The sequence below is a fragment of the Muntiacus reevesi genome, chromosome 8 (genome assembly GCF_963930625.1).
Source record: "Muntiacus reevesi chromosome 8, mMunRee1.1, whole genome shotgun sequence".
NCBI lineage: Eukaryota > Metazoa > Chordata > Mammalia > Artiodactyla > Cervidae > Muntiacus > Muntiacus reevesi.
The window spans coordinates 58,986,374-59,012,273 of NC_089256.1; the positions used below are offsets into that span (position 1 = coordinate 58,986,374).

The window sequence follows — 25,900 nt, forward strand, 5'->3', positions numbered from 1 at the left end:
TCAGTACCAGACTCGATTCTGCCCTTCTCTCCCCTCCCCTAACCTAGTGGTGAGGTCAAAATAGGCCAACCTTTCAACTCCTCCCTCCCTCTGTCCCTCAGCTTATTTCTACCCTCTATAGCTGACCAGCAGAGTACCAGTTGTACACAGTTCAGTTCAGTTCAGTCGCTCAGTCATGTCTGACTCTTTGCGACCCCATGAACCGCAGCACACCAGGCCTCCCTGTCCATCACCAACTCCTGGAGTCCACCCAAACCCATGTCCATTGAGTCGGTGATGCCATCCAACCATCTTGTCCTCTGTTATCCCCTTCTCCTCCTGCCCTCAGTCTTTCCCAGCATCAGGGTCTTTGGCCTTCAAGTATTTGAATGTCTGACCACATCTTCCCTAAAATCTTCTCCAAGCTCCAATTTCCTAATTTCTACAGTATTTCTGGTAAAACAGATTTAACTGTCCACTCTAGTCAAGCTCTAGTTTGGCAATGCCATTCTTAAAATATGGCGTAGAATTGAACCTGCCCCTCCAGGACTCTTAAGTATCCATATGAGGAGAACTCATTCATCCTGAAATCTGCCCACTCTGCTTCCTGAAAATGCCAACCCATTTACACAGCTCTAGATCAAGTCTCATTCTCCAATTCAGAATCACATTGTTTGCTCACATTGAATCTTGAACCCTGCTAGATTCACAAGCTCTTTTCCACTGGAACATCTGCTGAACTCTGTTCCCACCTTACTGCCCACTTCCTTACCCCCACCTACTGCCTCATCTGCAGTTTTGCAGTGGGCTATTTTCTAATTTAAATGAGATACAATGTTAAAAATCCCTGTTGGGTTTTAACTTGCTTTTGTTGATCCAGCATTCTGTCTGGTGAAAGTAACACCTTTAACCTTTGCTTTAGTTCTCCAACCCATGTGCCCAAATCAGCTTTATTATGAATATCCTAAATGGTACCCTAAATGTGCGAATGCTTCCTCAGTCCAGTGTGTTTCCGTGGGACTCTCGGGGCACTGATTCATTAGCATCCAGCAATTCTGTGAGGTTTTAGATAGAGCCTGGCCTTGGTACCAAACAAAAGGCTCACTCATTAGAGAAGCATAGCCTTCATGAATTTCCTGTTTCAGGAGTCCCAGACCCAGGGCTGAACTTGATACAAAGGATACAAAGGAGATGCCAAAAAGAATCTGAATCATAGTGCCTGAGAAAGGACCAACCCAGTGGCCCTACATCCAGCTGAAACTGACCCCCAGGGGGTATAGATGAATCCCAAGTTGCTAACACTGTGGGAATGAGGTGTGGGAAAAGGGGGAGGGAAGAAGTGCCTTGGTTTGTAAGTATTTTTAGGAGCCGTGATCACAAAGAAGGAGGAAACAGGGGAAGAATAAAGCGCAGAATAGGGGAAGGAAGGTGGGTTTAGGAGGTCAGTGTTCAGTGAGCTTTCTGCATACCTCTGGCTTATCCACGGTCTGTGCTTCTTGTGAGCTTTGTGGTCAAGGCAGAAATAAAGAGCAGAAACAAACAGTGAGCTCATGATGAAATGCCAGTGTGTTGTACTAGCTGCTTCTCACACGACACCCTGCCCATCTTACCACAGGGTTTGATTTTGACTCTTGCTCTTGGAAACATGTCTTCAGTTGGTTTCTCTCCTTGGTGTTTTCTAGGAGATGGATCGTATTGTCAGCCAGATGCTGCACATTGCCCAGTATCTCGAGTGGGATCCCACGGAGCTAAGGCCTGTGAGTTTCCAGCAGCCTAGGGTGACTTCCCAGTGAGCTTCTAAGATAAGAGTGGGACTTGAAAAAACACATTTGTTTACCGTAGAGTGTCTCTCAGACTCATCTTCTTAGAGGTGGCTCCTTTGGGGTCCTACACCTCCTTGACCTCCCACTTCTCTGATAGGAAAAGTTAGAGGCAACGGGGAATAGTGTAGACTAATTCAAATAATAATCCCTGATAATACTCCCTTGCTGAATTTTTATAATAGGAGTTCATAGGTCAGAGAATTTAGAGCTAGAAAGAAATTCAAAGATATTTCTCAGCCATCAGATAATAATTATTATTACATTGGGGGCTCCCATGAGACCAATATTATATTTGGCATTTTGTATACATTTTCTCTGATCTTTGCTACCAGGCTGCAAGCACAGCAATGCTAGTTCTATTTTGCAGATGGGCAAAGCAGATAAACAGAGTCCAGAGAGTCCAGGTGGCTTGCTTAAGGGCACACAGGTCTGGGAAGAGTCAAGCTTGAACCTCTGTTCTCGTCACCCCAGTTTGCTCCCTCACTGCTCTCTACTCACTCTGACTTGGAGAGAAAGGGGTAAAACACAAGAAAACTCAGAACAAAAGAGAAAGGAAAGGGTCGGGGTGGGCAGAGAAGTCGGAAGTGAAAGAGGACAGTTGTTTCTCTACGGATTCGCAGATACTGAAGGAGATGTTACAAGGGATGGACTACGACCGGGACGGCTTTGTGTCTCTTGAGGAGTGGGTCCACGGAGGGATGACCACTATCCCATTGCTGGTCCTCCTGGGCATGGATGACTCTGTAAGTTGCACACTTGAGGTCCAAGACCCCTCGCCTTTCAGAAACAACAGGTTCTATGTGGAAGTTAATATCCTTGGTTTTTGTCCTGGACTTCCCAATGGATACTTCATATGCTCCAGGCCAGCCCCAAAGTCATCTCTTTTTTACCTGTTAGTGCCTGAAACATGTTCATTCATTTGACCGACATTTACTAAATTATTACTAAATAAATATACTATTCTGAGGACTGAAAGGAGACACAGATATCATATTCACCTATCTGAAACTTCTGTTCAACCACACAAAGGACAAAAAATATTCAGGGAAGAATTCCATCTTTTCTCAAAATTAGCTGTAAAAATGCTAAGAAAGTTTGGGAAGAAAGAGAAACAGGGAGGGAGGGAAGGAAAGGAAAGGAAAAATACTGATCTGTTGTAAGGCAGAGAATGTTCAATGATAATATCTTATTTAGCAATCATAATAACCAGATAAGGTAGATTTTTTTTACCCATTTATACAGATGAAAAATTGAGATTCTGAGTCTGAAGATGAAAAAGAGGAGCCAGCATTTATGTGTACCTGACTCTAAAGAACCTGCACTTTTGAACACCCCACACTTAAGAGTGAGGACAGTGGAAGAAACTTTGCCCTGACTCTAAAGGATGCATGGGATTTTGATACCCCATTCTTGAGATAAAGATCAAGTGAAATGACCTAGGATATTTGATCTGGTTCTCAATAATGGGTATGGTTTGGCTGGTAGAAGAGAGTTTGCAGGCAGGAGAAGAGCTTGGTCAAAAACCCATGTGAAAGAAAGTTCAGGGTGTGTTAGGGAAACCTCCCAATATTTATGTGAAGCACTGGCATCTGACCTGGTCTGCTTATTTACCATGAAAAGTAGCTTCCATGCATGAGGTAGGGAAGGTTAGAACTAGGAGTGCAAATGGCAGCATTAGCGTTTACCAGGATGGCCACATGGGTTGTAAACAACATCTGTTTGAGATTACTGAAATGGCATAGAGAGGGGCAGAAGAGAAGGTTCAGCTAGATTGGCCTCTAGCTGACATTGTTGCCCGTGAAATGTCCATCTGACAGTTCTCCAGTTTAGGACTAAGAATCCTGCAATTATCTCATAGCATGTTTAGGTCTTTCCATGTACTAACAGAAATCAATGAACCAGGAACTCCTTTATCCTTAGAACCCTAGAAGGTCAGAGCTGGAAGAGAATTTGGTGATCCCTGGTCTATCCCTTTTTTTTTCTTACTGAGGACTAGAGAAGTAAAGGCACTTGCGGTTGGTCACACACCTAATTGGTACCAGAGACCATCTTCCATATTCAGTAACAGCACACTTCTAATGCAGTGATGAGAACCTACTGTGTGCACGAACCCCCATGAGCTAGGACTTGGGGGAGCCCAGATAGGTATGGTATACTTTCTGAATCAAAGTAGTTCTGCTTGAGTGTTGTTCTAACACACCAGGTTTTTTTGTTTGTTTGTTTGTTTCCTTTTTTCTAAAACATGAGAATAGAGATGAGACTTTTTAATCACAAAGAACCAATTTCTAGTTCTGTTTCTTAGGTGGGACTTGCTGAGCCCAAGGTGCCACCAGCTCTTTGTTTGGGTTCTACTTTTTATGGCTGGAAGAGGAAGAGATATTATTTCTCCTACGTTCTCCCCAGTGTCTCCCCCCGATGCCAAATGAACCTTGTATAAAACCATACTTTACATCAGGAATAATGCAAACAAAAAGCAAAAGTGCATTTGGTTTTCATGAATCAAAAGTTTTATGTGTTCATTTGAAAATATGCACTATATTGTATGTTTTTACACTTAATAATTGGAGTTCTAGGGAAAACATTCCTCGATATCTTGTAAGTCACAGTGCTTGTTTGGCTTTTATCAAAACCCACTTATGGCCACTGAAAAGTCTGGAGCTCTCTGAATGGGATAAATGAGAAACAATCTGTCTCCAAGGAGCTGTAGGCTCAGCATAAAACCTGGTGTACAGGACTCCCAAACACTGCAGCCTCCAATGTGCAAAAATAAAAGAACCACATGATGGTGCTATAACTCAAGCAGAAATGTTACTTATTCCAAGTCAAGGTCCTTTTGATTCTTACCCTCTATCTGTGAAAACAGTATCTGAGAACGGGAGAGTCAGCTAATTAATTTTGCTCATAAAGGTATTTTTAGGTCAGATGACCATCCTTTGGGTTGGATCTGCTAAGAATACTGTAATTTCCCTTTTGTCCATGAAGGAAAACCCTGGTTGGTGGAGATATAAGAAGAAACATGGATTTGTAAGCAGTATGACCACTGGCTTGGCTCTGTCACTTAATATTTGTGTGGTCTTGGGCTGTTTATCTGACTTCTATGAGTCTCTGCTTCTTCATTTCTAGAATAGGTATAAATCTACCTCCTCACATGTAAGAAAAGTTTTCATTTTTCACTTATATTTCATTTAGTTTTTATAAAAATCCCTTTTGGTCAATGTTTGTCAAAAGAATGAATGAATCTGTCTTTTAGTGAATCGTTTAATCAATTAATGAACCCATTTACTAAAGTAGAAACCATTAGATGATAGGGCTTTAATTCTATAAAACTCAGGTTTTGGAAGAAACAGGGTTTTGAGTTGGTAAGAAGAAAGCATATTCTGGCCCCAGGAGGAGACCAGCATTTGAAAAAGCACGTGGGCTTCTCTAGAGACCATTAGCAGAGGAGTCAAGCAAACCAGAGGGGCCAGAAATAAGTAGGTTTCAGTCGAGCACGTTGGACCCCATGTACCTGACTCTCAATCATTACGAGCTTACAGTACTTTTTTTTTTTTTTTTTTTTTACTACCCTTAAGATCAGCCCAAGAATGGTATTCTTTTGATGGAGTCTATGACAAAAGTTCAAGGACACTATATGTTGAGGGATGCTCCTGAAACCACAGTCTCCAGTGAGGCTGTGCTCCCAGGGTCTAGAAGGTGGGAACTTTGGTGTCTGGGAAGGTGTGTGATTATGTCAAGCTTGGCTTATCTGGTGGATAAGGATGAATTTGCTTCTGAGCCAAGCCAGGGGGGAATGATTTAATCTTCTCTGTCTCTTTGCTATTTTTTTCTATGTACAGAAAGTTTGATGAGAGGAGTACAGTATTTTTACTAAGCTTTTTCCTGATTATAAAACTAGTACCTCCTTACTGTAAAAAATTTGGCAAATACAGAGAAAGTAGAAATTAGAGAATAAAGTAAATCCATAGTGTTGCTAGCTATAGCTAACCTCTGTTAACAATTTGGTCACTTTTTTTTTTTTCCATCCAGTGTATCGTTATATAAAACTGAGATCATAATGTGTCATCAAATTTGCATTCTGCTTTTTTGTCTTAGCACTTAGTATCATGAGCACATTCCCAAGCCATTCAAGGTTCTTATGAATATCTTTTTGATGGCCACATAGAGATGTACCTCAAACCTTTGGTCATTTTTGAGAGCTTTAGGATATTTTCAGTTTTTCATTATTTTAAATAATGCTGGGCTCAACATCTGATATAGCACAAAAATGCTCATATATCTTCCAAAAATTTATTTAGGATAGAATCCAGGAAAAGAAATTTGTAAGTTGAAAGTTATAAACATTTAAAGGACCTTTAGATAGAGAAATGGATGGATGAATGGATGGATAGATAGATAAGATGGTTGATAGATGATAGGTGATTGATGGGTAATAGACAATTGATAAATGGTGATTGACATAATAAACAGATGCTTGACAGATAATAGATAGATGATTGAAAAAAGAAAGGACGAAGTTAAAAGAAAGATAACTAAGTTAGTTTGTTCTGATTTCTACTCCACCAGCCGTGCAGGAGAGGGCTAATTTTATCTCCCACACACATACTCCATTCAGTCCTAATTTTTAATTTTTCCTTATTTTAGAACATACACACATACACACATGAAGGATTTTGTTTTTATTTGCATTTCTATTCAGAGTATTTACATCAGTAAATTAAATGAATAACTCATCTTCCAAATATGAGAAGAGGCTTCTTGCTGAGTACCGCATTCCATTGCTGTCCCCTCAGGACTCCAAGGGGGATGGGAAGCATGCCTGGACCCTGAAGCACTTCAAGAAACCAACCTACTGCAACTTCTGCCACATCATGCTCATGGGTGTTCGGAAGCAAGGCCTCTGCTGCATTTGTGAGTAAACTTCCTTCAACCCCTTTTTTGCCAGGAACTAGCTTGCTCTGCACATGGTTGAGCCAGTCCCAGGAAAGTTTAGGCATCTCTCCTTCCTAGCTTGAGGTACCTGCCATATTCTTCCCACAGCAGGGAGTAGAGCAAGACCTCCATGTCCTATTCTTGTTCTACCCAAATTAAATGGACGAATACTATCTGCTGGAGTTGTGTCATGGGCCACTGACTCCCTAGAAAAAAGTTATTAAAGTTTACAGGTAACTAAAAAGCATCTCATTAATTTCAGTTGCATTTTGCTAGTGAATGTTTGCATGGTCAGAAGAACCTGAGGGGTTTTTTTTTAATTAAAGTAATATTCATAAATACAATGGAAATTAAAAATCCATTTGTTGAAAATGAATTGTTAAATGAAATGTTAAATGAATGAAATGTTAAATGAAATGAAATGTTAAAAATCCACTTAATGAAGTCAGACTTGAGGGGAGAAAAAAAACACACAGGAGAAAGGACGGATGGAGCCTGGAAAGGAGAGCAGAAGAAAGAGATGGAGGGGAAGGAAGAGAGAAGGGGTGATGGGGGAATGTGAGTGAATTTGGGGGGCAGAAAGAGAGGGGAAGGGCTGCAGCAGAAAGGTTTTGCAAGGCCCAGGGTGTGTGGGGACAGAATCCTGCCTGCCCACCCCCGCCCCCACCTCAGGATGCAGACGGCAGGCACTCAGCCTGAACCCTCCAGGGACTGGGGACCTGCTGCTGTGGGAAGGTCTCACCAAACTGTTTCATCTGCCATGCACACGGGAGCCAGGCAGCAGGCAACCTCCACCACAAAAGACATCATAGCAGAGCTGGGCCCAGTGTCTACCTCGAACAAGCATCAGCAGGCATAAGAAGGGGCCGCCTGTCTTTCCAGCACCCTCTCATATCCGGCTCACCCACTTATCATAGACCCAGCCTCATTCCTAGTAGGTTCTAGGCCTGTGGCATAGTAGTAAGTAGTAACAACAATAAAAGCCATTTGCGGAATAGCTATTCTGACTTGCCCAAGTGGTGCCTTATACAAACCATTTAATGCTGCAAAAGCTCCCCAAAGTAAAAGCTACTTTTATTCCCGTCTTGTAGAACACTCTGAATTTCAGAGCTGTGAAGGCACATAACCTAGATCATGTGGGTAGTTACAAAGAGCAGAGCCGGAGTTCAGGCCCAGGTCTGCCTCTCTGCAGAGTTAGGGAGACTCTGACCTTGCTTTCTACTCCCCACCATCCCAACATTCAATACTGTGTTGTTGGCATAGCCAGGGTGATGCCTCACATTCTTAAGGATGTTTTCCTGCTGCATTCACCGGTGAAAGGCAGTGGGCGGGGTGGAGGGTGCAGAAGCATGCCTGGGAGATAACCGTGGATTCCTGTCAGTTAAAAACTGGAGACTTGAATTTCCAGTAGGCAAGGCCAGCTCCACATGTCCCTCGCCCCATGGAGGGAGGCCTGGGTCTCCACTTGGGGGGAGGAGGATGGCTGACCCTCCCTGGGTGGTCACTTACAGGCACTATTCTTATTTATTTATTCATTTATTTTGCAGACTGTAAATACACTGTCCACGAACGCTGTGTATCCAAAAACATTCCTGCGTGTATCAAAACGAACTCCAAAACCAAAAGGGGCGGCGAGGTTGGTGATACCTGTTGCCTTGTTCTACTGCATGCTGCGTTCCAGGCAACATGTCCATCTCCACAGATTCCTGGACAGGAAGGGGTGTTGGGAGCTTTATCCTGTCCCTTCTCTGCCTCGAGAACCACCCTGAAACCATCTTGTCCATCCATCAATCCATTCAGCATCTCCCTAGTACCCACCTACCATGTGCCAGGCCCTGTTCCCGGGGGTGTGAGGGTCATAAGGTGGTCCTCAACCTGGGGGACCGTGCAGTCTGGCGGGAGGAGACAGGCACATAAGCAGAGACGATGCAGTGAGCAGTGCGGTAGATAGATAGCACTGTGTGGGACTTGCAGTTGAGGCATGGGCCAGAGGGCAGGCAGGAGAGACGAACAAGGAAGCTTTCACACACACACACCAAAATGGCATTTGAGTTGTGTCTTGAACCCCAGTCAGCAGGATTTCACAAGGAATCGAGGAGGACAAGGCACTCTGGACTGGAGGAGCCTCAAGAGTGAAAGCATGGGTACGTGGCTTACTCTGGGGCCTGTACTTGGTTTAGTGTGACTGGCATAGAGGAGGCTCAGAGGGAAAGGCAGGAGATGTGCTCCAGGGCTGGGGAGGTCCAGGCTGAGGAGCTGGGAAGGAGGTTCATATGAAGCTAAGGGACTGCTAAAGAACTTTGAGCATGTGAAGAGATGATTGGGTTTGCAAATTAGGTTCACTGTTGGTACTAGTGATAAAGAACCCAGCTGCCAGTGCAGGTGGATGTAAGAGATGCAGGATTGATCCCTGGGTCAGGAAGATCCCCTGGAGGAGGTCATACCAACCCACTCCAGTATTCTTGCCTGAAGAACCCCATGGACAGAGGAGCCTGGGGGGCTACAGTCCAAGGGGTCACCGAGCTGGACATGACTAAAACAACTGAGCATGCACACGCTCAGATTAGATTAAAGAGATCAGATTAAAGAGGGGGATCAGATTAAAGAGGGGGAAACCTTTCCAACAGTTCAGGCAAGACGTAGTGCTGCCGAGGGCCTGACTGGGTTGGGGTCTGTACTCACCTTCTCTGCGGGTCTCTGCTGAGTGACTGCCCCCCAGTCACGCCAGCTGTTGAGTCTTCCGACTGTCTCACTGGCTGAGAAAAAGGACATAAAGGGAGAGGGGAGAGTTTGAGAGATAATTTGAAGATCCTACCACCAGGACTTGGTGGTAATGGTGGAGGGGATGAGAGAGGGAGGGAGGTTGGAAATGACTACCCCGTTTCTAAGGTGGCCATCTAGTGGGGCCATTCACTGAGTCTGGAAATAGACTCTTCTTCAAATTATCAGGGGAAGGACACTCAGAGTTGTTGCGGAGGGAAGATCCCATTAAGGAATCTGAGTCAGGGGATGATGAGCAGGCACGAATAGTAGCCAGCCATCCCCAGGAGTGTGAGAGAGAGTGTACCTCCAGGGACCCGCATGCATGCCTGCGAGACACCACGTGGCCTCTTGTCTACTCCTCCCGCACCATGCCCATGCACACACCTCGCCATGTCCATGCCTTTCACCAGGACATATGGTGCACCTCCTCGGCTCAGGCCCTGAGCCTGCACTCTGGCCATTGCCACACGTGGAATAGAGAGATACCACTGAGGGACCAGCGGGGCACATTCATGGCTTTCTGAGACTCCAGGGCCGACCCAAGGCCTTCACCATCTCTTCTGATCCCAGAAGAGGAGGGAGAAGGCAATGTGGTGTTGGGCAAGTCCCATGGACTAGGAGTCAGGAGATCTGGCCATGAGTCCCTGCTTGGCCACTTCTCAGCCGGAACCTAGGACCAGTCTCTTAACCTCTCTGAAGCCTCATAGTTTTTTTCTATATATAATGGAAATAATAATAATCTTGGAGCAAATTAATTGTGACCATGTAGGTGACAAACTGGTTAGCAAACCGAGTTCTTTACACCCTCAGGGGCGAGTGGCAGAAGGTGGGAAACTGCAAAGTAAATGCGACACATCTAGAGCAACAGTTTTACCAAAAACCTTTTGGAAGGAGGACACAGTAACTTAATTGATAAGGAATTTAAAACTTTTATCTAATGCAAACATGGATGGTGTCATGCAAATATTCCATGTGTTTTTAATATTGTGCTTGTTGCTGGCACTTCAGGCTATGCCCCCACATTTCCCCAGAGTCCATATCCACCCCTTCTGCTATTCAGGGTGCCCTAGTGGAAAACAATTTTTGGAAGTTCTATAGAATTCCTGGGGTACTTAACTGAGTGCTCAGATCCCCGGAATTTGGCATCATGGGTCACTTTGCGCTTACAGTCACATGTGTACACATGCATGCCCACCTGTTTCCCAGGTTCCTGGGCTGCTCTAGAAGCAGGTCCTGGCCAGGAAGCAGGTACAACCAGCTCTGCAGGAAAAAGATGTGAAAGCCGCTGGCTGATGACCCACACTAATTCCTCTGGGCTTTCTCTCTCACTTCCTTCCAGAGTGCTACTCAGTCTGGGCTGCATATTATAATCACTCAGGGGGCTTTAAAACAAACTAACGATGGGCCTCACCCTCAGGACTCTTAATTTATTTGACTTGGAGTGAGGGCTGGGCGTTAGGACTTCTAGAAACTCCCCAGATGGTCTTGAGGGGCTGCTAAGGTTCAGACACACTGGCCCATAGAAGAAAGAAGGGCAAAGGGAGTTCTTGATCAGAGTACCTCCCAAGGCTCAGGGCTGTACCAGGAAGGCTCTTCCAAATAGGCTGGCTCCTTTAATTCTCCCAGCAAGCCCAGGGGTAGGGCTTATTATGCCAATTTCTACAGATGAAGGACCTGAGACTCAGAGAGATCCAGGAACTGGCCAAAGGTCACCCTGCTGTAAAGTGGAAGATCAGTGACTCTTATCAGCTTGGTCTGCAGACCAAGCCCTCCTGTGTTTCCCTGCACCAAGCAGCCTTCCAAAAGAGGGCACACACAAGCACATCGCTTTGCAAAGAGGTCCGCAAGACAGACAGAGGGACTGCCAGATGAGACTCTGCTCAGAGGCTTAACTGCTGGGAGATGGACTATTGAAAAAGCAGGCAAAGTGGCTTTCACCTAGCTTGATTAGAGTGATAGTGATTAGGTAGGGAGAGACCACCCTGTGCAATTCAGCTAAGCTGCCCACTGCCCGCTAAACAGGAACCAGCCCTCTCTGGCCTCCCCATCCCTGTGCTCTTCCCAGGCCTTCTCCTCAGACCCTGGGCCCTGGGCCATGGTTCTGCAGCCTTCCCTGGTATCCTTCCCTTCCCTCCTGCAGGTGATGCAGCACGCATGGGTGGAAGGGAACTCCTCCGTCAAGTGTGACCGGTGCCACAAAAGTATCAAGTGCTACCAGAGTGTCACCGCGCGGCACTGCGTGTGGTGCCGGATGACGGTGGGTTGGCGCCCAGGGCAGCCCTGCTTCTTTTCAGGGTGGTTATTTTTTTTTTTTTTTTTTTGCTCAAGCTGCAGGCAGGCAGCAGTGGACATCCTGCCAGGGGGCATGAGCAGAGCTCCGTGGGCAAGGCTAGAGAAGGCACCCAGAGTCGCTGCCAGTGCCTCACGTCTAATTGCCTCCATAAATCATCAAACTGCCCAGAGAGAGGGTGTCCCCCACCCCCAACCCAGGTCTGCTTAAGACGATGCTGGCCAGTCTGCTGTCTTTGTGGCCAGGCAGCTGAGAATAGCAGGCTGGACCATTAGCTTCCTTCTCCTGGGTATTGGCTGGGCCAAGGGCATTGACAGAGAGAGAGAAAAATTAGACACCAGAATCCCTGTGTCAGAGGAAGACAGGGTGCTGACAGCAGCCCCACTGCCTGGGCCAGAGAGCTGTGCCCACCAGCCTCAGCAAATGTCCACTTTTATCCTGGACACCCAGAGCTGCCTGACCTGCCTTCTATAGCAGACTCAGTGCTGCATCTTGTCCCCTTGACCCCCAGGTACCAGCCTCAAAAAGGACATGTCTCCAAATCAGATCGCAGAACTCTGAAAATGTAGAGGTTGAGCCATGGGGTTTACTTCCAGCGTCTCATGAGTTTCTTCAACAAGATCTCCTTCCTACCAGTGTCTCAGTGCCTAGGGAGCAAATAACCAAGGGGGGCTCTGGAATCCACCCGTGGCTGCCACACTGACGGCCAACAAGTCTGCCTGGGACCATTTCACCCCAGCTGCCATGGGCAGCACTTGGTCTCCTTTCTCTGCCCACAGCAGACTTGGCACCCCTAACCACACACCACACATGCAAACACACACACTGTCTAAGCTATACTGCCAAAGCCGGCAGTGCATCAGGATTTGAAGGCATCCTAGACAACTTGCCTCCCTAGGAAGTTTCTAGACTCTCATACTTGACATTTCCTTGAACACTTTCACTCACTCTCATCTTCATTTTTCCCCTCCAGTTTCACCGCAAGTGTGAATTGTCAACACTGTGTGATGGTGGAGAGCTCAGAGACCATATTTTGCTGCCCACGTCGATATGCCCCATTACCCGGGTAAGTATTGCCTCCCAACGACAGGGCTCTGTCTCCGCCCCCCCACCAGCTCCACCACCCCATCCTGGGCAACCCCAGCTCACGTTTCAGATGCAGGAGCATTTAGACATTTACATCCCTTTGCGGGCTCCCTCAATAACTCAGGATTTGTGTTTTTAGCACAAGTTGAAGAGAAGTCAGTGCTGCGCAGTCAGGTTGTCAGGGAAAACTTCCCAGACTGAAACGATCCCGACCGCCAGCCACCCAGAATGCTCTGACATGGCCCAGCAAGAAAAGCACGTTCTTCATTCCCAGCCCCTTGCAGGCAGATCACAGCTCAAGGAACCCCAGTCACCACCTGTGCACAGCGAGGCTTCCCAGGCCTCCCTTGTGTCTGTCTCCCTCTCTCCTGTGTCCAAACATGGACTTCCCACTGCCTTGAAGATTTCCAAGGATGTCACAGCCCCATCCTAGAAATGAAAGCTGCAAAATTAAACTCCAATTGTCCCCACATCTGAAACTTTTTCTGTCTCCTGTGTTGAAGACCCTTTTTTCAAACCAAGTACCAAAGACCTTAAATTGTTCTCTTTTCATCTTAGAGATGTGGCCGAGGATCACTGACTCCTCACATTTCACCCTTTACTTGACCATCTTCTTATTAAAAATTGACAGGAAAAAACCACCTTCAGAAACCATTTGGCAGTATCTACTAAGTTGAAATTACACAAACTATGACTCAACAGGTCCCCTCCTGTCTATCTGTCTGAGAAATACGAGCATTTATTCCACCAAAAGACATGCACAAGAATGTTCCTATCAACTTTATTCATAACAGTCAAGCACTGGAAACAAGCTTAATGACCCCTCATGAGAACAGATTAATAAGATGAGGCAGATTCACATAATGTAATACTATATCACAATGGAAAAGAACCATGCTTAGATGCAAAAATATGGGTAATCCCAAAAATATAATGCTGAACAAAAGAAGCTGGACTCAAAAGACATGGTATGTGATTCCATTTATATGAGATTCAAAAGACAGACAAAGTCAATATGGCATCAGAAGTCACAATAGAACAATACCAGAAGATGCAGTAGTAACAAGGGCATGTACATATGCAGAAATTCATAGAACTGTAGATTTAGATTTGAACATTTTACTGTATGTGACACAAACTTCAATAAAATGAATAATAAACATTGAAGAAAAAACAAAACAGGACAGATGACTTAGTGTCATATGATTTAGGTTAGTGGTAAGCATAGAAACCAAATCTCAGACCTTGCTTCTCAGAGATCAAGCTTCTAAATCAACAGAGTAGATTTCTGCCCATTTCAGTGTTTCCCCTGAAACACTGTGTTCCTTCCGGTGTCTCGAAGTCAAAGTCAGGGCAAGTGATGACAAAGGCCTGGAGAGTCTTTGAGGAACCCAAAGGGAGCATTTCTTTGTTTTGGTTCAAAGCCTCACTTTGAAGACTCCATCCTATGCTATACTGGTTTTCTATTCTCTTTCTTTATATTAACCATTTGTTTTTCTTTTGATTTCTTTTTTTGTAGCAGGCATATTTTTTTCAAAGGATGCTTGTCTTTCCTCTCTTTTCACAGGACAGGCCAGATGGGAAGTCTGATGGTAGCGTGTCAGCCAAGGGTGAACTTGTCATGCAGGTACCTCAGCAAACCCTGAGTCTACTCATTCCTTCTAAGCTGGTTCAAGGCTGTGGAGGGAAGGACAGGATTTGAGTTCCAGAGAAACATATCTTAACATCTGCTTTCTTATCTCATTGATTATATTGCACAAGACACTGGATTTCCAGTCTCTGGAGTTACCTTTGACCACCACACTGTAGGCAAGTGGTGCAAAGGGAGGTTGGCTGATCCCGTAGCTGGTCACACTGGCTTTATCACCTCTTAAGGAACATGCTGCATAAAACTTCAATATGCATACCCCCTGAATAATAACAAGAATGTGGCCTAAAAATAGACAATTGGGTTTTCCAAGACTGCCAAGCTGTCTCCAGAATGTGATCTGCCAAAAGAGTTAAATAGATCCAAAAGTTCTCCTTCATCCTTAAATGTGTATTTAAGAACTCAGGGTTGTTTTTTTAGTTGGATTCACCAATGAACTTCTCTTTGTGCCTTTCACAAAGTGCCAGGGAATACAGAAAAGACAGCCTGGTGAGGTAGAATGAGAAACAGAAAAAGAACACTGGGGCCTCCTCCTCTCCCTCTGACCCTTAAGTTTCCTTGTTTGAAAAGGGACATAGCGAATCCCTGCACTGCCCACCTCCCAGAGATGCTCCAAGATTCGATGAGAGCTTGTAGATGAGTATAAAACATAAGCCACAGTGATGACAGAAGCTTCATGTGGTAGAACTCTAGATACCTTGAAGGGGAGAAAGTCAGATGGAGCATGCACACACATGCACACAGTGCAGATATGTCAGTTCACAGCTGGCATCTATCTGCTTATCCTGCATCTGTTCTGATTGGACAGTGTCCATGTATGCAGGTTGTTCAGCATGCTGAATATCACCCCCAGAGGTAAAGATTTACTTCTCAATCTCCAAGATGCTTCTGGGTATCACACAAATAATCATCCTTGGCAGATGAAAAAATTCCTAAAATGTATAAAGAATGTTGCTGTCCATTTCAACTTATCTGGCACTGGGTTTGCTGAATTTTTAGCTTGAGATATGGAAAAGTAGGCATAAGACAGTGAATATGGAGCAGTGCTGCACCTCTGTATTGGTGTATCCTTCTGCTGAAGCTACAAGTATTTACTGAGTACACTTGTCTCTGGGGCAATGGGATCCTTGGTAGGAGGGTTACACATACTCCCACCCTGCCCTTGAGACATTTAATATCCAGTTGATGTTTTGAGACATTTGACTTCCCTGGTGTTCAGATGGTAAAGGATCTGCCTGCAATGCAGGAGACCCAGGTTCGATCCCTGGGCCGGGAAGATCCCCTGGCAAAGGGAATGGCTACCCACTCCAATATTCTCGCCTAGAGAATTACATGGACAGAGGAGCCTGGTGGGCTACAGTCTATGTGGTCACAAAGAGTCAGACAGGACTAAGTGACTAACACTTTCACTTTCGCTTCACCTCAGAAAATAAAAAATAAAAACATGCAAATAAACAATACCAAACGAAACCCAGAAGATATTATATGCTTCAAGTGCAATAGTTTTCATTGCAATGATCAAGCAAAACTTCATAGATGAAGTAGGTCTTGAATTGGGCCTTGAGGATGAGAAGTTTTTCTTAAGGTTTCTATGAAGGAAATAGGCATTTCAGGGCATTGAGGAGGAGACGAAACCAGTGTGAGCAGCCCCACAGGGTGGGAATTCACTCACTAGAGGGTAAGAGCCAGACTTGGCTGGAACTGCAGTGAAGGTTAGAGTGATTAAGGGAGAATGATAGAATGGGGCGACACATAAATACCTTGCAGGCCAGGTTAGCAGGTTTGGATTTTATCCTCTGGGTAATGAGCTGTCATTAAAGGATTTTGAGCAGGAGTGGTAGGACTAGTGATACCTGGGAAAGAACTGCGTGGGGGCAGCTTACGGGCTTCATCTGAGGTGAGAAAGGCCTGAGCAGTGTGGGCATTGTGGCAGCTGCCGGAGGTAGTGAGACATTCCAGGGGAAGAGCTGGCAGAACAGGGTCTTCCCTGGGTGACTGGATGAATAATAATAGTAGCCAGGAGAAAGGACCAGTTTTGGGGGGAAAGAAGGTAAGTCAGATCTGGGGCATGTTCCAGTGGCTGAAGATACCCCCTTTGACAGTGAGAAAGGTGGAACCAGAGCTCGGGAGGAAAATTGGGGCTGCAAATGTGGATTTGAAAGATGCCGGGGGTGGAAGTGATGATTAGCTCCATTCTATTTAGGTATAGGACATACGGATGGCCATATTTTCTAAGATCATTTCAGTTGTATCTTCACAAAAGCTAATCTTGTGCTGTGGGCACAAAGCCATACCATTGCTGAATAATTTGAAGCCCCATCTCTGATCCCCACCTCAAACCCTTGTCACCATTAATGCTACTTAAAAACCACTTAGGCTGGAGACACTTAACTGCTTAATCCCTCAGATTAAGCCAGTGGAGCAGCACCTACTGCCTCCTGACCTCCTCTACCCCATGCCTGGATCTGCTTCCCAGCTGCCTCTCCCGGGACCTGTCTTAGTATCCACTCTCATCGCATTCCTTCCTGTGGGCTGAAACACAGCTAACTTCTTTTTCTTTTGCCTTTGAAGTATAAGATCATCCCCACTCCGGGTACCCACCCCCTGCTGGTCTTGGTGAACCCCAAGAGTGGAGGGAGACAAGGAGAAAGGTATGTTCTCTTCTTTTTTGAGATGGAGAGGCTAGAACAACCTCATCCGGGTCCTTTCTTCCCCTCAGCCATAACCAAGTGGGCTACAGAGATGGCAGATCTGTGGTCCAGTCTCAGCCCTACCACACATCATTTGATGACCTGGTCCAAGTGACTTAACGTCCCTGTGCCTTGGTTTCATCCTCTGTAAAATAAAGATAGTAATCATTTCTCCTCCCATGGGGGTTTTGCGAGTATTAAGATAGACATAGTGCTTAGGGCTTGTCACATGGGCCATTATTCTGTTTCCCAGAATCAGGCCAAGTTCTGAGATGCCTGTTAAGTTCCCTGGCTTCCGAGTCTTTTCTTGATTTAAGAGACATGGCAGAGGCACCTGGTTGAGTCTTCTTAGACTATGCCACCCCGAGAGAGCAGGGCACACATCTCATCAGTGAAGGATATGCCCAGTCTGCAGAGAGTGGGGGATGGGCAGAGCAGCTCTGCCTCCTGTGTTCAGCTCTGAGGCAATGAATTGTTGACATGGTGATCTGGAATCCACGCTTTAAAAAATAACAAGCAGATCTTAAACAAGAATTATGAGACACCCCCCCCAACCCCAATCCTAGGGACAGACCACCCTTTCTGAACTGACCTATTTAGCCTCAAGCTGAAGCCTTGAAACCAAGCCTAGATGTGGCTACTGCCCCCAGTGCTCCTCTGCCCTAACTCCACTTCCTGCATGGCCTCCTGACCCCAGGACTTGGGGGATCTTTGTCTAGTCCACAAAGAGCAGAATCATACTACCTAGAACATGCAGAACATTTGGGAGAAGTTCTCCATGAAGGAGAAGCCCTCAGGAGAATGTGAGTTCTGTTCTCTGGGTTGCTCTGCATGGTCCTCTGTGCAAGGGGTGCTACTCCTGGGGTCGGAGACTAGAATCTTGGATGGTGGGGAGACTTTGAGCCAGGGTGAGGGCCTGGGTGAGGCCAGCTGGACCTGGGAGTTCAGGGTCTGCAGGACCTATGTGCAGTCTTCCCCTTCTTGGGTTTAAAGAAACCCACGTTCCCACCATCACTGGGCTGGAGAGGTACTTGCCCTCCTATGACTTCTCACAATGACATTCCCCTTCTCTGTCTCGGTCTCTCTCTCTCTCTTTCTTTTTTTTCCATAGAATTCTTCGGAAATTCCACTATCTGCTCAACCCCAAACAAGTTTTCAACCTGGACAATGGGGGGCCTACTCCAGGGTATGGAGACACAATCTTTACTTCTTATTTCTCCCCCACCCCCTGTAATCTCTAAAGAGGATAGCTTTCTGGGTGGTTTGTTTATTTTTTTTAATCTCTTTCATCCATAGACTTGTCCTTCCTACCACTTCACTCCTTTTCTCTTCTTTTCCTCATTATCTACTCTTACTTCCTCCTGGAGGTACTGAGGAACACCCATTACAGCTGACTCTGGGAAGCAGCCTAGTCTACTTTATCCCAGAAAAAGCTACTGATTTTGTAAGAGGGAAAAATTGCAAATGTCATATGTAGGATTGGCCAGAAGGGCAGGCTGGTAAATTAACTTATTCGCAAGGCTGTATTAGCTGGCATCTTCATACTGAATCATCAGGGAGAAGAAAAGAGTTTTCTTAGCACTGTCTGTCGGTGTTTCAGAAATCTATACGGCTGACTCAGAGTTCCACGGCATGTTCTGTTGTCGAGGCATTTTAGGATCAAGACAATTAGTTGTTCGATGAATCACATTTTTTCCTGAATCATCCAGTTTAGAGGTTGTTCGGTGCACCCCTTCCCCACCCCCACCGGCCCGTCTCCTGTCATTTGCCTATTGGCTATTTCCCTGTGTTGAGGAGATGGGGAGCAACAAAAGGAGATGAGGCAGCCCCTCTGCAGCTCTCCCCAAGTTCTGTGGGAGGAGCCGTGACATGATGAGCCCTGTAATCAGAAGTTCCTCCAGCACTGGGGCTGGAAGGCGCCCAAAGACTGCGACCTTCTTACCAGCCGGAGCCAGTGCACTAGAGACGTTGGCCGGCCAGCCTGAGGCTGTCTCAGTGCCAGTCCTCAGATCTGGGCTTCCTGGGCTGGGGTTTCCAACATCCAAACTTGCATTGCTATGCTTGGCTCACCAAGACCTTAAGAGGGTCTGGGTAAAGACTCTAAAAAGGGACTCTGAGGACTCCCCTGGTGGTCCAGTGGTTAGGACTTTGTACTTCCACTGCAGGGGGTGTGTGTTCAATTCCTGGTGAGGAAACTAAGATCCCAATTGCCATGCAGCATAGCCAAAAATTTTTTTAAGTATTTTTCATTTTTAAAAATAAGTAAGAAGAGACTCTGTCTTCAGCTGTTTGACACACAGCTATTATTTATGGCAGTGATGATACAAGACCACTAAAGGGGAAAGAAACATGAGTGCAAATTCAGCACCTCTGCCATGACTTACCTATAAAATTAATGTCAAAATAAAGCCCACCTGTACTGCTGCACGTGCCATCATGGGATGGCTAATGACTGCTCCATTTGTGAGTTGTGACTGAGCAGCAGCCCACAGATGCCTTTACCAGCCTGCTCTCTTCTAGGGCATTTTGACACCTGAATACAGACAGTACTGCCCCTTAACCGCATCCATCCTAAATTGGCTTTGCCCAGGATGACAAGCCTGGTGGCTGCTTCTAGGCCCACTGTGCCCTGAGTATCTCTCTCTGCTGTATATGTCAGGCTGTAAGCAGAGAGGCTGTCTAGCTGAAGGTAGCCTTCATTCAGAATCCACTTCTACAAGAGAGAAGAGTTCTACAAGAGAAAGGCCAGGAGGGGACGTTAATTTGCCCACACCTGCATTGGCAGAAGACCCCAGGGGTCTCCTCAGATCACCAAGCAGGGCAAAGAGGAAGTCCTGGGCTTCAGCTTCTCAAGCCCCACCCCGAGGCCTCCCCAGATCCTGTCTGTGCTACGGCAGAGGTTCTTAACCTTTTTGCACCAGGAACCCATTTGGCAGTCTCATGGAGCCTATGGACCCCCTCTTAATATTAAGATAATATTTTTAATGTATAAAGTGAAGTATATAGGAATACCCAGGGAAATTTTATTGAAAAGACAGTTACTAAAGGTTACAACAAATCTGTGACAGGAAAATACACGTGATTTATTAAGACATTACATAGCAATTTCCAGAGGCGGGCCTAATAGCGGCTGTAAATTAAAACAGTAATGAGCAGAAGTGATAATAGAAAATGCCTGCCACAACTGTAGTAAAACATTGAAATACCTGTCATTTCGGCTGCTTAACAAAGTCACAGGTATTGTTGAAGGAAATGCTAATTTTCAGTTAGAGTTTAGGGAAGATAATAGTGTAACATTTTTTTCGAGTTCAAGGCCCTCTGGATTCTACCCACAGACCCCTTAGATATGCACCCCAGGTTAAGAACCCTGCTCTACAGGGTTAAGACCTCTGAGGGGAGATGGTGCTCACTCCACTTAGGTCTGGGGTGGGATGAAGATTCAGCTAGTTCAATGCATCTCAGAGGTTTTGAGGACAGAGCAGGTAAGAGAGGCGGAGAGGAGGCAGATGTTGGGGTTTAATTGTATTGGTGCCAAAATAAGCAAACTGTGGATTCCTCTGCATAAATCATAGACATTTTCTAGAACACCATTTTCTGTGTTGAATATTGAGTCAGAATCTCCTTAGACAAAGATGGCTCCATGGGGTTCATACTCAATGGCATTGCTTAGTACGCTCTGGTTTCAGAAGACTGAGTGACCCTTTTAACCCCAAAAGGAGTCAAGGTCATAATATGCTTCCAGGGAAGGGAGCAGGGTGTTGGGGTGGGGTAGGGGGACTCTTACTCAAGGAGTGTCAAAGGTCAGCCTATAAACAAAACCATTTTGGCCTTTCTACTTCCCAGACTTAACTTTTTCCGCGATACTCCAGACTTCCGTGTTTTGGCCTGTGGAGGTGATGGGACAGTTGGCTGGATTTTGGATTGCATTGGTAAGAATGAGCTGGAAGGACCTTTGTAGTTGATTTACAATAAGTGTATTTAAAGTTGTACATGTGCGTGCTAAGTTGCGTCAGTCATGTCTCTTTGCAACTCCATGGACTATAGACTGCCAGGCTCTTCTGTCCATGGGATTCTCCAGGCAAGAATATTGGAGTGGGTTGCCATGCCCTCCTCCAGGGGATCTTCCTGACTCAGGGATGGAACCCACGTCTCCTGCTTTGCAGGCGGGTTCTTTACCACTAGCACCACCTGGGAAGCCCATATTTAAAGTCAGAGGAAGGTAATAAAAAAGAGAAATGGAACCATGTCTTGTTTATCATTGTTTCTACTCTTGGACGAGTGCTTCACTAAATACCTACTTCGGGTGGACAAAAGAAAGAAAACACAATGGAAGGATTCCCACATGTACAGATGTTAACAGCTTAGTCTCAGGCCTTGCTTCAAAAATATCTATCATGGGCAGGATTTGGGCAGTTGCAAGACAGGCCAGATAAGGAGACTGGGGGGAAAGGCAACAGGACTGGGACTCCAGGAAGGTCCTGCTACTGCTGCTGCTGCTAAATCTCATCAGTCATGTCCGATTATGTGCGACCCCATAGACGGCAGCCCACCAGGCTGCCATCCCAGGGATTCTCCAGGCAAAAATACTGGAGTGGGTTGCCATTTCCTTCTCCAGTGCATGAAAGTGAAAAGTGAAAGTGAAGTCACTCAGTTGTGTCCCTCTCTTTGTGACCCCATGGACTGTAGCCTACCAGGCTCCTCCGTCCATGGGATTTCCCAGGCAAGAGTACTGGAGTGGGTTGCCTTTGCCTTCTCCCAGGCATGTCCAGGGTGCTGGATAAAGGCAAGAAAACTAAGAATAGATGCATAGTGCAGGGCAAGTCACCTTGAGATGAACACCTAGAGCCCAGAGCCCAGAAAGCACATCCAGAAAGCTCAGATCAGTTCAAGCAAAGAAAAGCTACGATGGGTTATGTCCAATATGCCTTGATCGAAAGGGTGATAGGGATGGTGGGGAGGGTCCGGGCTGGGAATCAGGAGGCCTGCCTGGACTTGTGGGTCCTTGGACACAGTACCACCAGTAAATGATGGAGAATGACTGAAATTCTGGGACGAGGGATACATTCAAGATCTAACCCTGGAGAGCGCAGATAAACACTGAGATATAGAACATAAACTCAGGAAATCAGCCAAGGGAATTGTGGAGATAGTCCAGAGCATGAAGCCTGGGCTGCTTGGCTGTTTTCATCCTTTGTTCCCCAGATCCTACCTGTGTACCTCCAGTGTGCTCAGCCCCCGTGGAAGCCCTGGTGATGATGCAGCAGTAAATAAAGGACACTTCTCACCCTCATGGAGCTTCCTTCTAGAGGGAAGAGGCAGGCAGAAAATAAATAAGTGAAAATACAGTATGACAGAAAGTGATTTAAAAAAAAAAAGAGAGAACAGCAGAAAATGGGCAAAGGGAGCTCAGCAGTGGGAGCAGAGTTGCAAACTAAGACAGGGTGGTTTTGAAGGCCCTGAGGAGCAGATGACATTTGCATGGAGACCTGCAGGAGAGTGAGCTTCACGGATGCCCCAGGAAAGAGTAATTCAAGCAGAAGGAACAGCAGATACAAAAGCCCTGAGGCAGGAGCAGGAGACGGCCAGTGAGGAGGCTGCAGAGCGTGCCCAGGGTGGAGTCCGTGAGGGGAGAGGGGCCGGGGATAAAACAGAGATAAAGCAGGGCCAAGTCACCAGGACTTGGACGACATGACACGGAATGCAGCTATCACACTGCGAAGGTCCCAAGATGCTAGATTGTTTCGAGCAAAGTAGGGGCACAACAGATTACAGAAACTGAAAAGGGTGGGAGCTGGGAGACCAGTTAGGAGGCTCCTGCAGAGACCCAAGGAGGGGACCTGGGCCGTGAACCATAGTAGAGACAGAGGAGGTGGTAAGGAGGAGTCAGAGGGTCTGGATAGCTTTGGAAGATGGAGCCCACAGGATATGCTGACTTCCTGTGGGAGACAAGGACTTCCTCTGGGAAGAGGGGAGTGGAGGATGGGCCAGGATAGACTCTGAACAGGGTGGTGAAGGCTGGGCCCCCAGGGGTCGTAAGCAAACCACCTGGGTTGGGACAGGCATCCCCCACACCTGCCACATCTGCTCCCCCACAGGCACTTTGGTTTCCATGGACACGGCCCTGCCAAGCAGCCACCCACGCTCTCTTGTCACGTAGGGCTCTGGAGTTGTTTGTGGGAGGAGGCAGGCATCCTCTGGGAGCCGGGGAAGAGAAAGCTGATCAGCAGAGAGTGGATGGCTGCAGTGCTAGGAGCTGCTTGTAGGATTCCGTCTCCATCAGGAAGGAGAAAGTAGGGTTGCGGACAAGCTTTATAAAATTCATCTGCAGAGAACACAGGTGATACATGCTGCCCAGAACAGAAAGAGCATGTGAGGTGATCTGTTTTTTTCACAGGTTAAAAAACAGAGATTAAAAAACAAGAGTAAAAGGAATAACTGGACAATGTTCATTCATTCATTCATTCAAGAGATTGAGGCCCTTGTTCAGTGCTCTCTGCCGCCCCATTTTAGCTCTCTAATCTGTTCTCATGCAATAGCCAGAGTGGTCCTTCCTGAATGTCAATGGGTTTGTGATGTGTGTGAAGCACATCAGTGGCTTCCCAGGATTTTTAGATAAAGATATTACCAATGCTTCAGGGGGCCCTAAGCGGTGCCTAGCAGCTGCCCACCCTTCCAGCCTCATTTCCTACCCCCACCCTCCCCCTCAAACACTCAATCCCTTTCTGACCCTTGAAGACACTAGTGTCCCTTCTACCAAAGGGCCTGTCTGTTCTGCTCCCCTCGCCTTTGCTTGGTCGGCTTCTACTTCAGACCTCAGCCTTCCTTGGGGAAGCCTTCCCTGATCACTCATTACAGGACCACAGTCCCCTCTTTCCTAGTATGCATTTAAAATTATGCACCAATTACCTCGTTAATAGCTATCTCTCCCTCTCAACCGTAGGTACCATGAAAGCCAGAGCCATGTCTTTTTTTTTTTTTTTCTGCTTGCTATTAGAGCTGGAGCACCTAGCACAGCATCTAGGCCTTCAGTAAAGGTGTAGAGCCACAACGACAAATGAGATACAGGTCCCCCAGGAAGGTCACAGTACATTTGGGGAACAAACAAGTAGTCATGTACAAAATAGTGTGAATGAGATCATCCCTGGCACTAGAGAAGCACTCTGGAGAGGCACGAGGTCTAGACTAGGCCAACCAGGAAGGGCCTCTGCATTGAACCACATGTTGACATGGTGAGTGGGAAGCAGGACGTGAGAAGGGTGAGGCTAGAGAGGAGGGCAGGGCTGAGAAGGGCTTTGCTGCCAGGCTAAGGAGTGATGGGAGTCATGGCAGAAGGCAAAATGGTAGACTAGTGTGATCAGGCTTGTGGTTCAAGGATTGCCTGCCCAGGTGGACCTGTGGAGAACATACCAGGGGGTGAAACTGGACACCAAGAGGACAGAGACGGGCCGCTGCAGCAATACCAGTGGGAAGGACTCAAACTGTGTCAGAACTCAGCCAGCACCATGGGAGGGAGAGGAGAGATTGCCTGGAAAGCTATGGAGTCAACATGTGGAAATTGATGTGTGAGCAGAAGTGTGGTGAGGGAGAAGGAAAAATCTAGAATTACATCCAGGTGTCTAACTTCAGCACTGTGAGGATGGTTGATCTGCTGCAAAGCGAGCCACAGAAGAAGGGGCAGACTTAAACAAACAAGGGTCTTCCGGGGAAAGGAAGAGTCCCAGCAAAGGCCAGAGGCATAAATGCATTGTTCTGGGGAATGAGAGAGTCCACCAACTTACTCCATCTCAACCCTCCTGGCAGTAACCTCAGCCCTGAGTCTTGCCTCAGCCATTTCCGGCATGAGTATGACCACCTGTGGGGACGGTCGGAGGTTGGGGAGGGGGGCGGTCACCTGTTCTGCTGGGACAGCCCTGGCGTGAACCTCATGCAGGATGATGATTCTTGCACTGCCCCCCACTCCATCCCCAGCCATGCTCCCCAGTCACATCACCCTCATCCTTCCCTGGCATCAGATGCTCTGAGCTTTATAGTGATATCCCCTGGAACCCAGTGGGTGTCTGGCCTCCTTCAGCTTTCCCAGAGCAGTCAACATGCTGCTGTAGATATGCAGCCAGATGAAAACAGACACGTTATGCTATGCTTTCTCTAATGGCTTGACCTGATGCTCCATCACAGCCATCGTGGGAGATAGGATCAGGACTCTGTGTGTTTGCAAGTCTGGGAGGTGGTGGAAGTGGCAAACTGTTCCCTAGGTGCCAGATAACATCTCAGGGTTTGGCTTGTTAGACACAATGTTATTTTTAAGCTTTTGAACCTGAATGACTTGAGCTGAGGCATCTTCAGTTTCTGATGTCTCAGACCCACCTGTTTTACTATTTATGCAACTGCTTAGACTCTGAAGAAAGGAGGAGTTTGGACTTGGAGGTGCAGAAATCTGGGTTTGGATGCTGGCTCTAGAACGACTTTCCCTCCATGAATCTCTATTTCTTCATTCATGTGAATGATAATATCTTGCAGGGTCTGTCTAAGGGATAAGTGTGGTAAATGCTTGTTATCATTGAAGATTAAAACTATGCAAACCAATGTTTTTGAGGTATACCACTGTCACCCTTTGGAAAGAATTAGGATGAAATGAGGATGAACCAGGTATAAGTTACTTGGAGACAGATTTAGCTCAATATGAAGGCTCCTT

The 25,900-nt window shown here is 46.5% G+C and overlaps 1 protein-coding gene across 3 annotated transcripts in view; it reads left to right on the top strand.

The window, feature by feature from the left end:
• The window catches only part of DGKG (diacylglycerol kinase gamma), a 210,196-nt gene that overhangs the window by 87,699 nt on the left and 96,597 nt on the right, over window positions 1–25,900 (top strand). Inside the window, exons 8-17 of one of the 3 annotated variants that reach the window (XM_065942306.1) lie at window positions 1,662–1,736; window positions 2,423–2,545; window positions 6,593–6,710; window positions 8,279–8,367; window positions 11,635–11,751; window positions 12,758–12,850; window positions 14,438–14,497; window positions 17,090–17,169; window positions 18,320–18,394; window positions 21,052–21,137. In XM_065942306.1, the coding sequence (XP_065798378.1) occupies window positions 1,662–1,736; window positions 2,423–2,545; window positions 6,593–6,710; window positions 8,279–8,367; window positions 11,635–11,751; window positions 12,758–12,850; window positions 14,438–14,497; window positions 17,090–17,169; window positions 18,320–18,394; window positions 21,052–21,137 (916 nt within the window). The remainder of the gene's footprint in view (window positions 1–1,661; window positions 1,737–2,422; window positions 2,546–6,592; window positions 6,711–8,278; window positions 8,368–11,634; window positions 11,752–12,757; window positions 12,851–14,437; window positions 14,498–17,089; window positions 17,170–18,319; window positions 18,395–21,051; window positions 21,138–25,900) is intronic. The other 2 variants (XM_065942308.1, XM_065942309.1) reach the window with 2 other exon arrangements.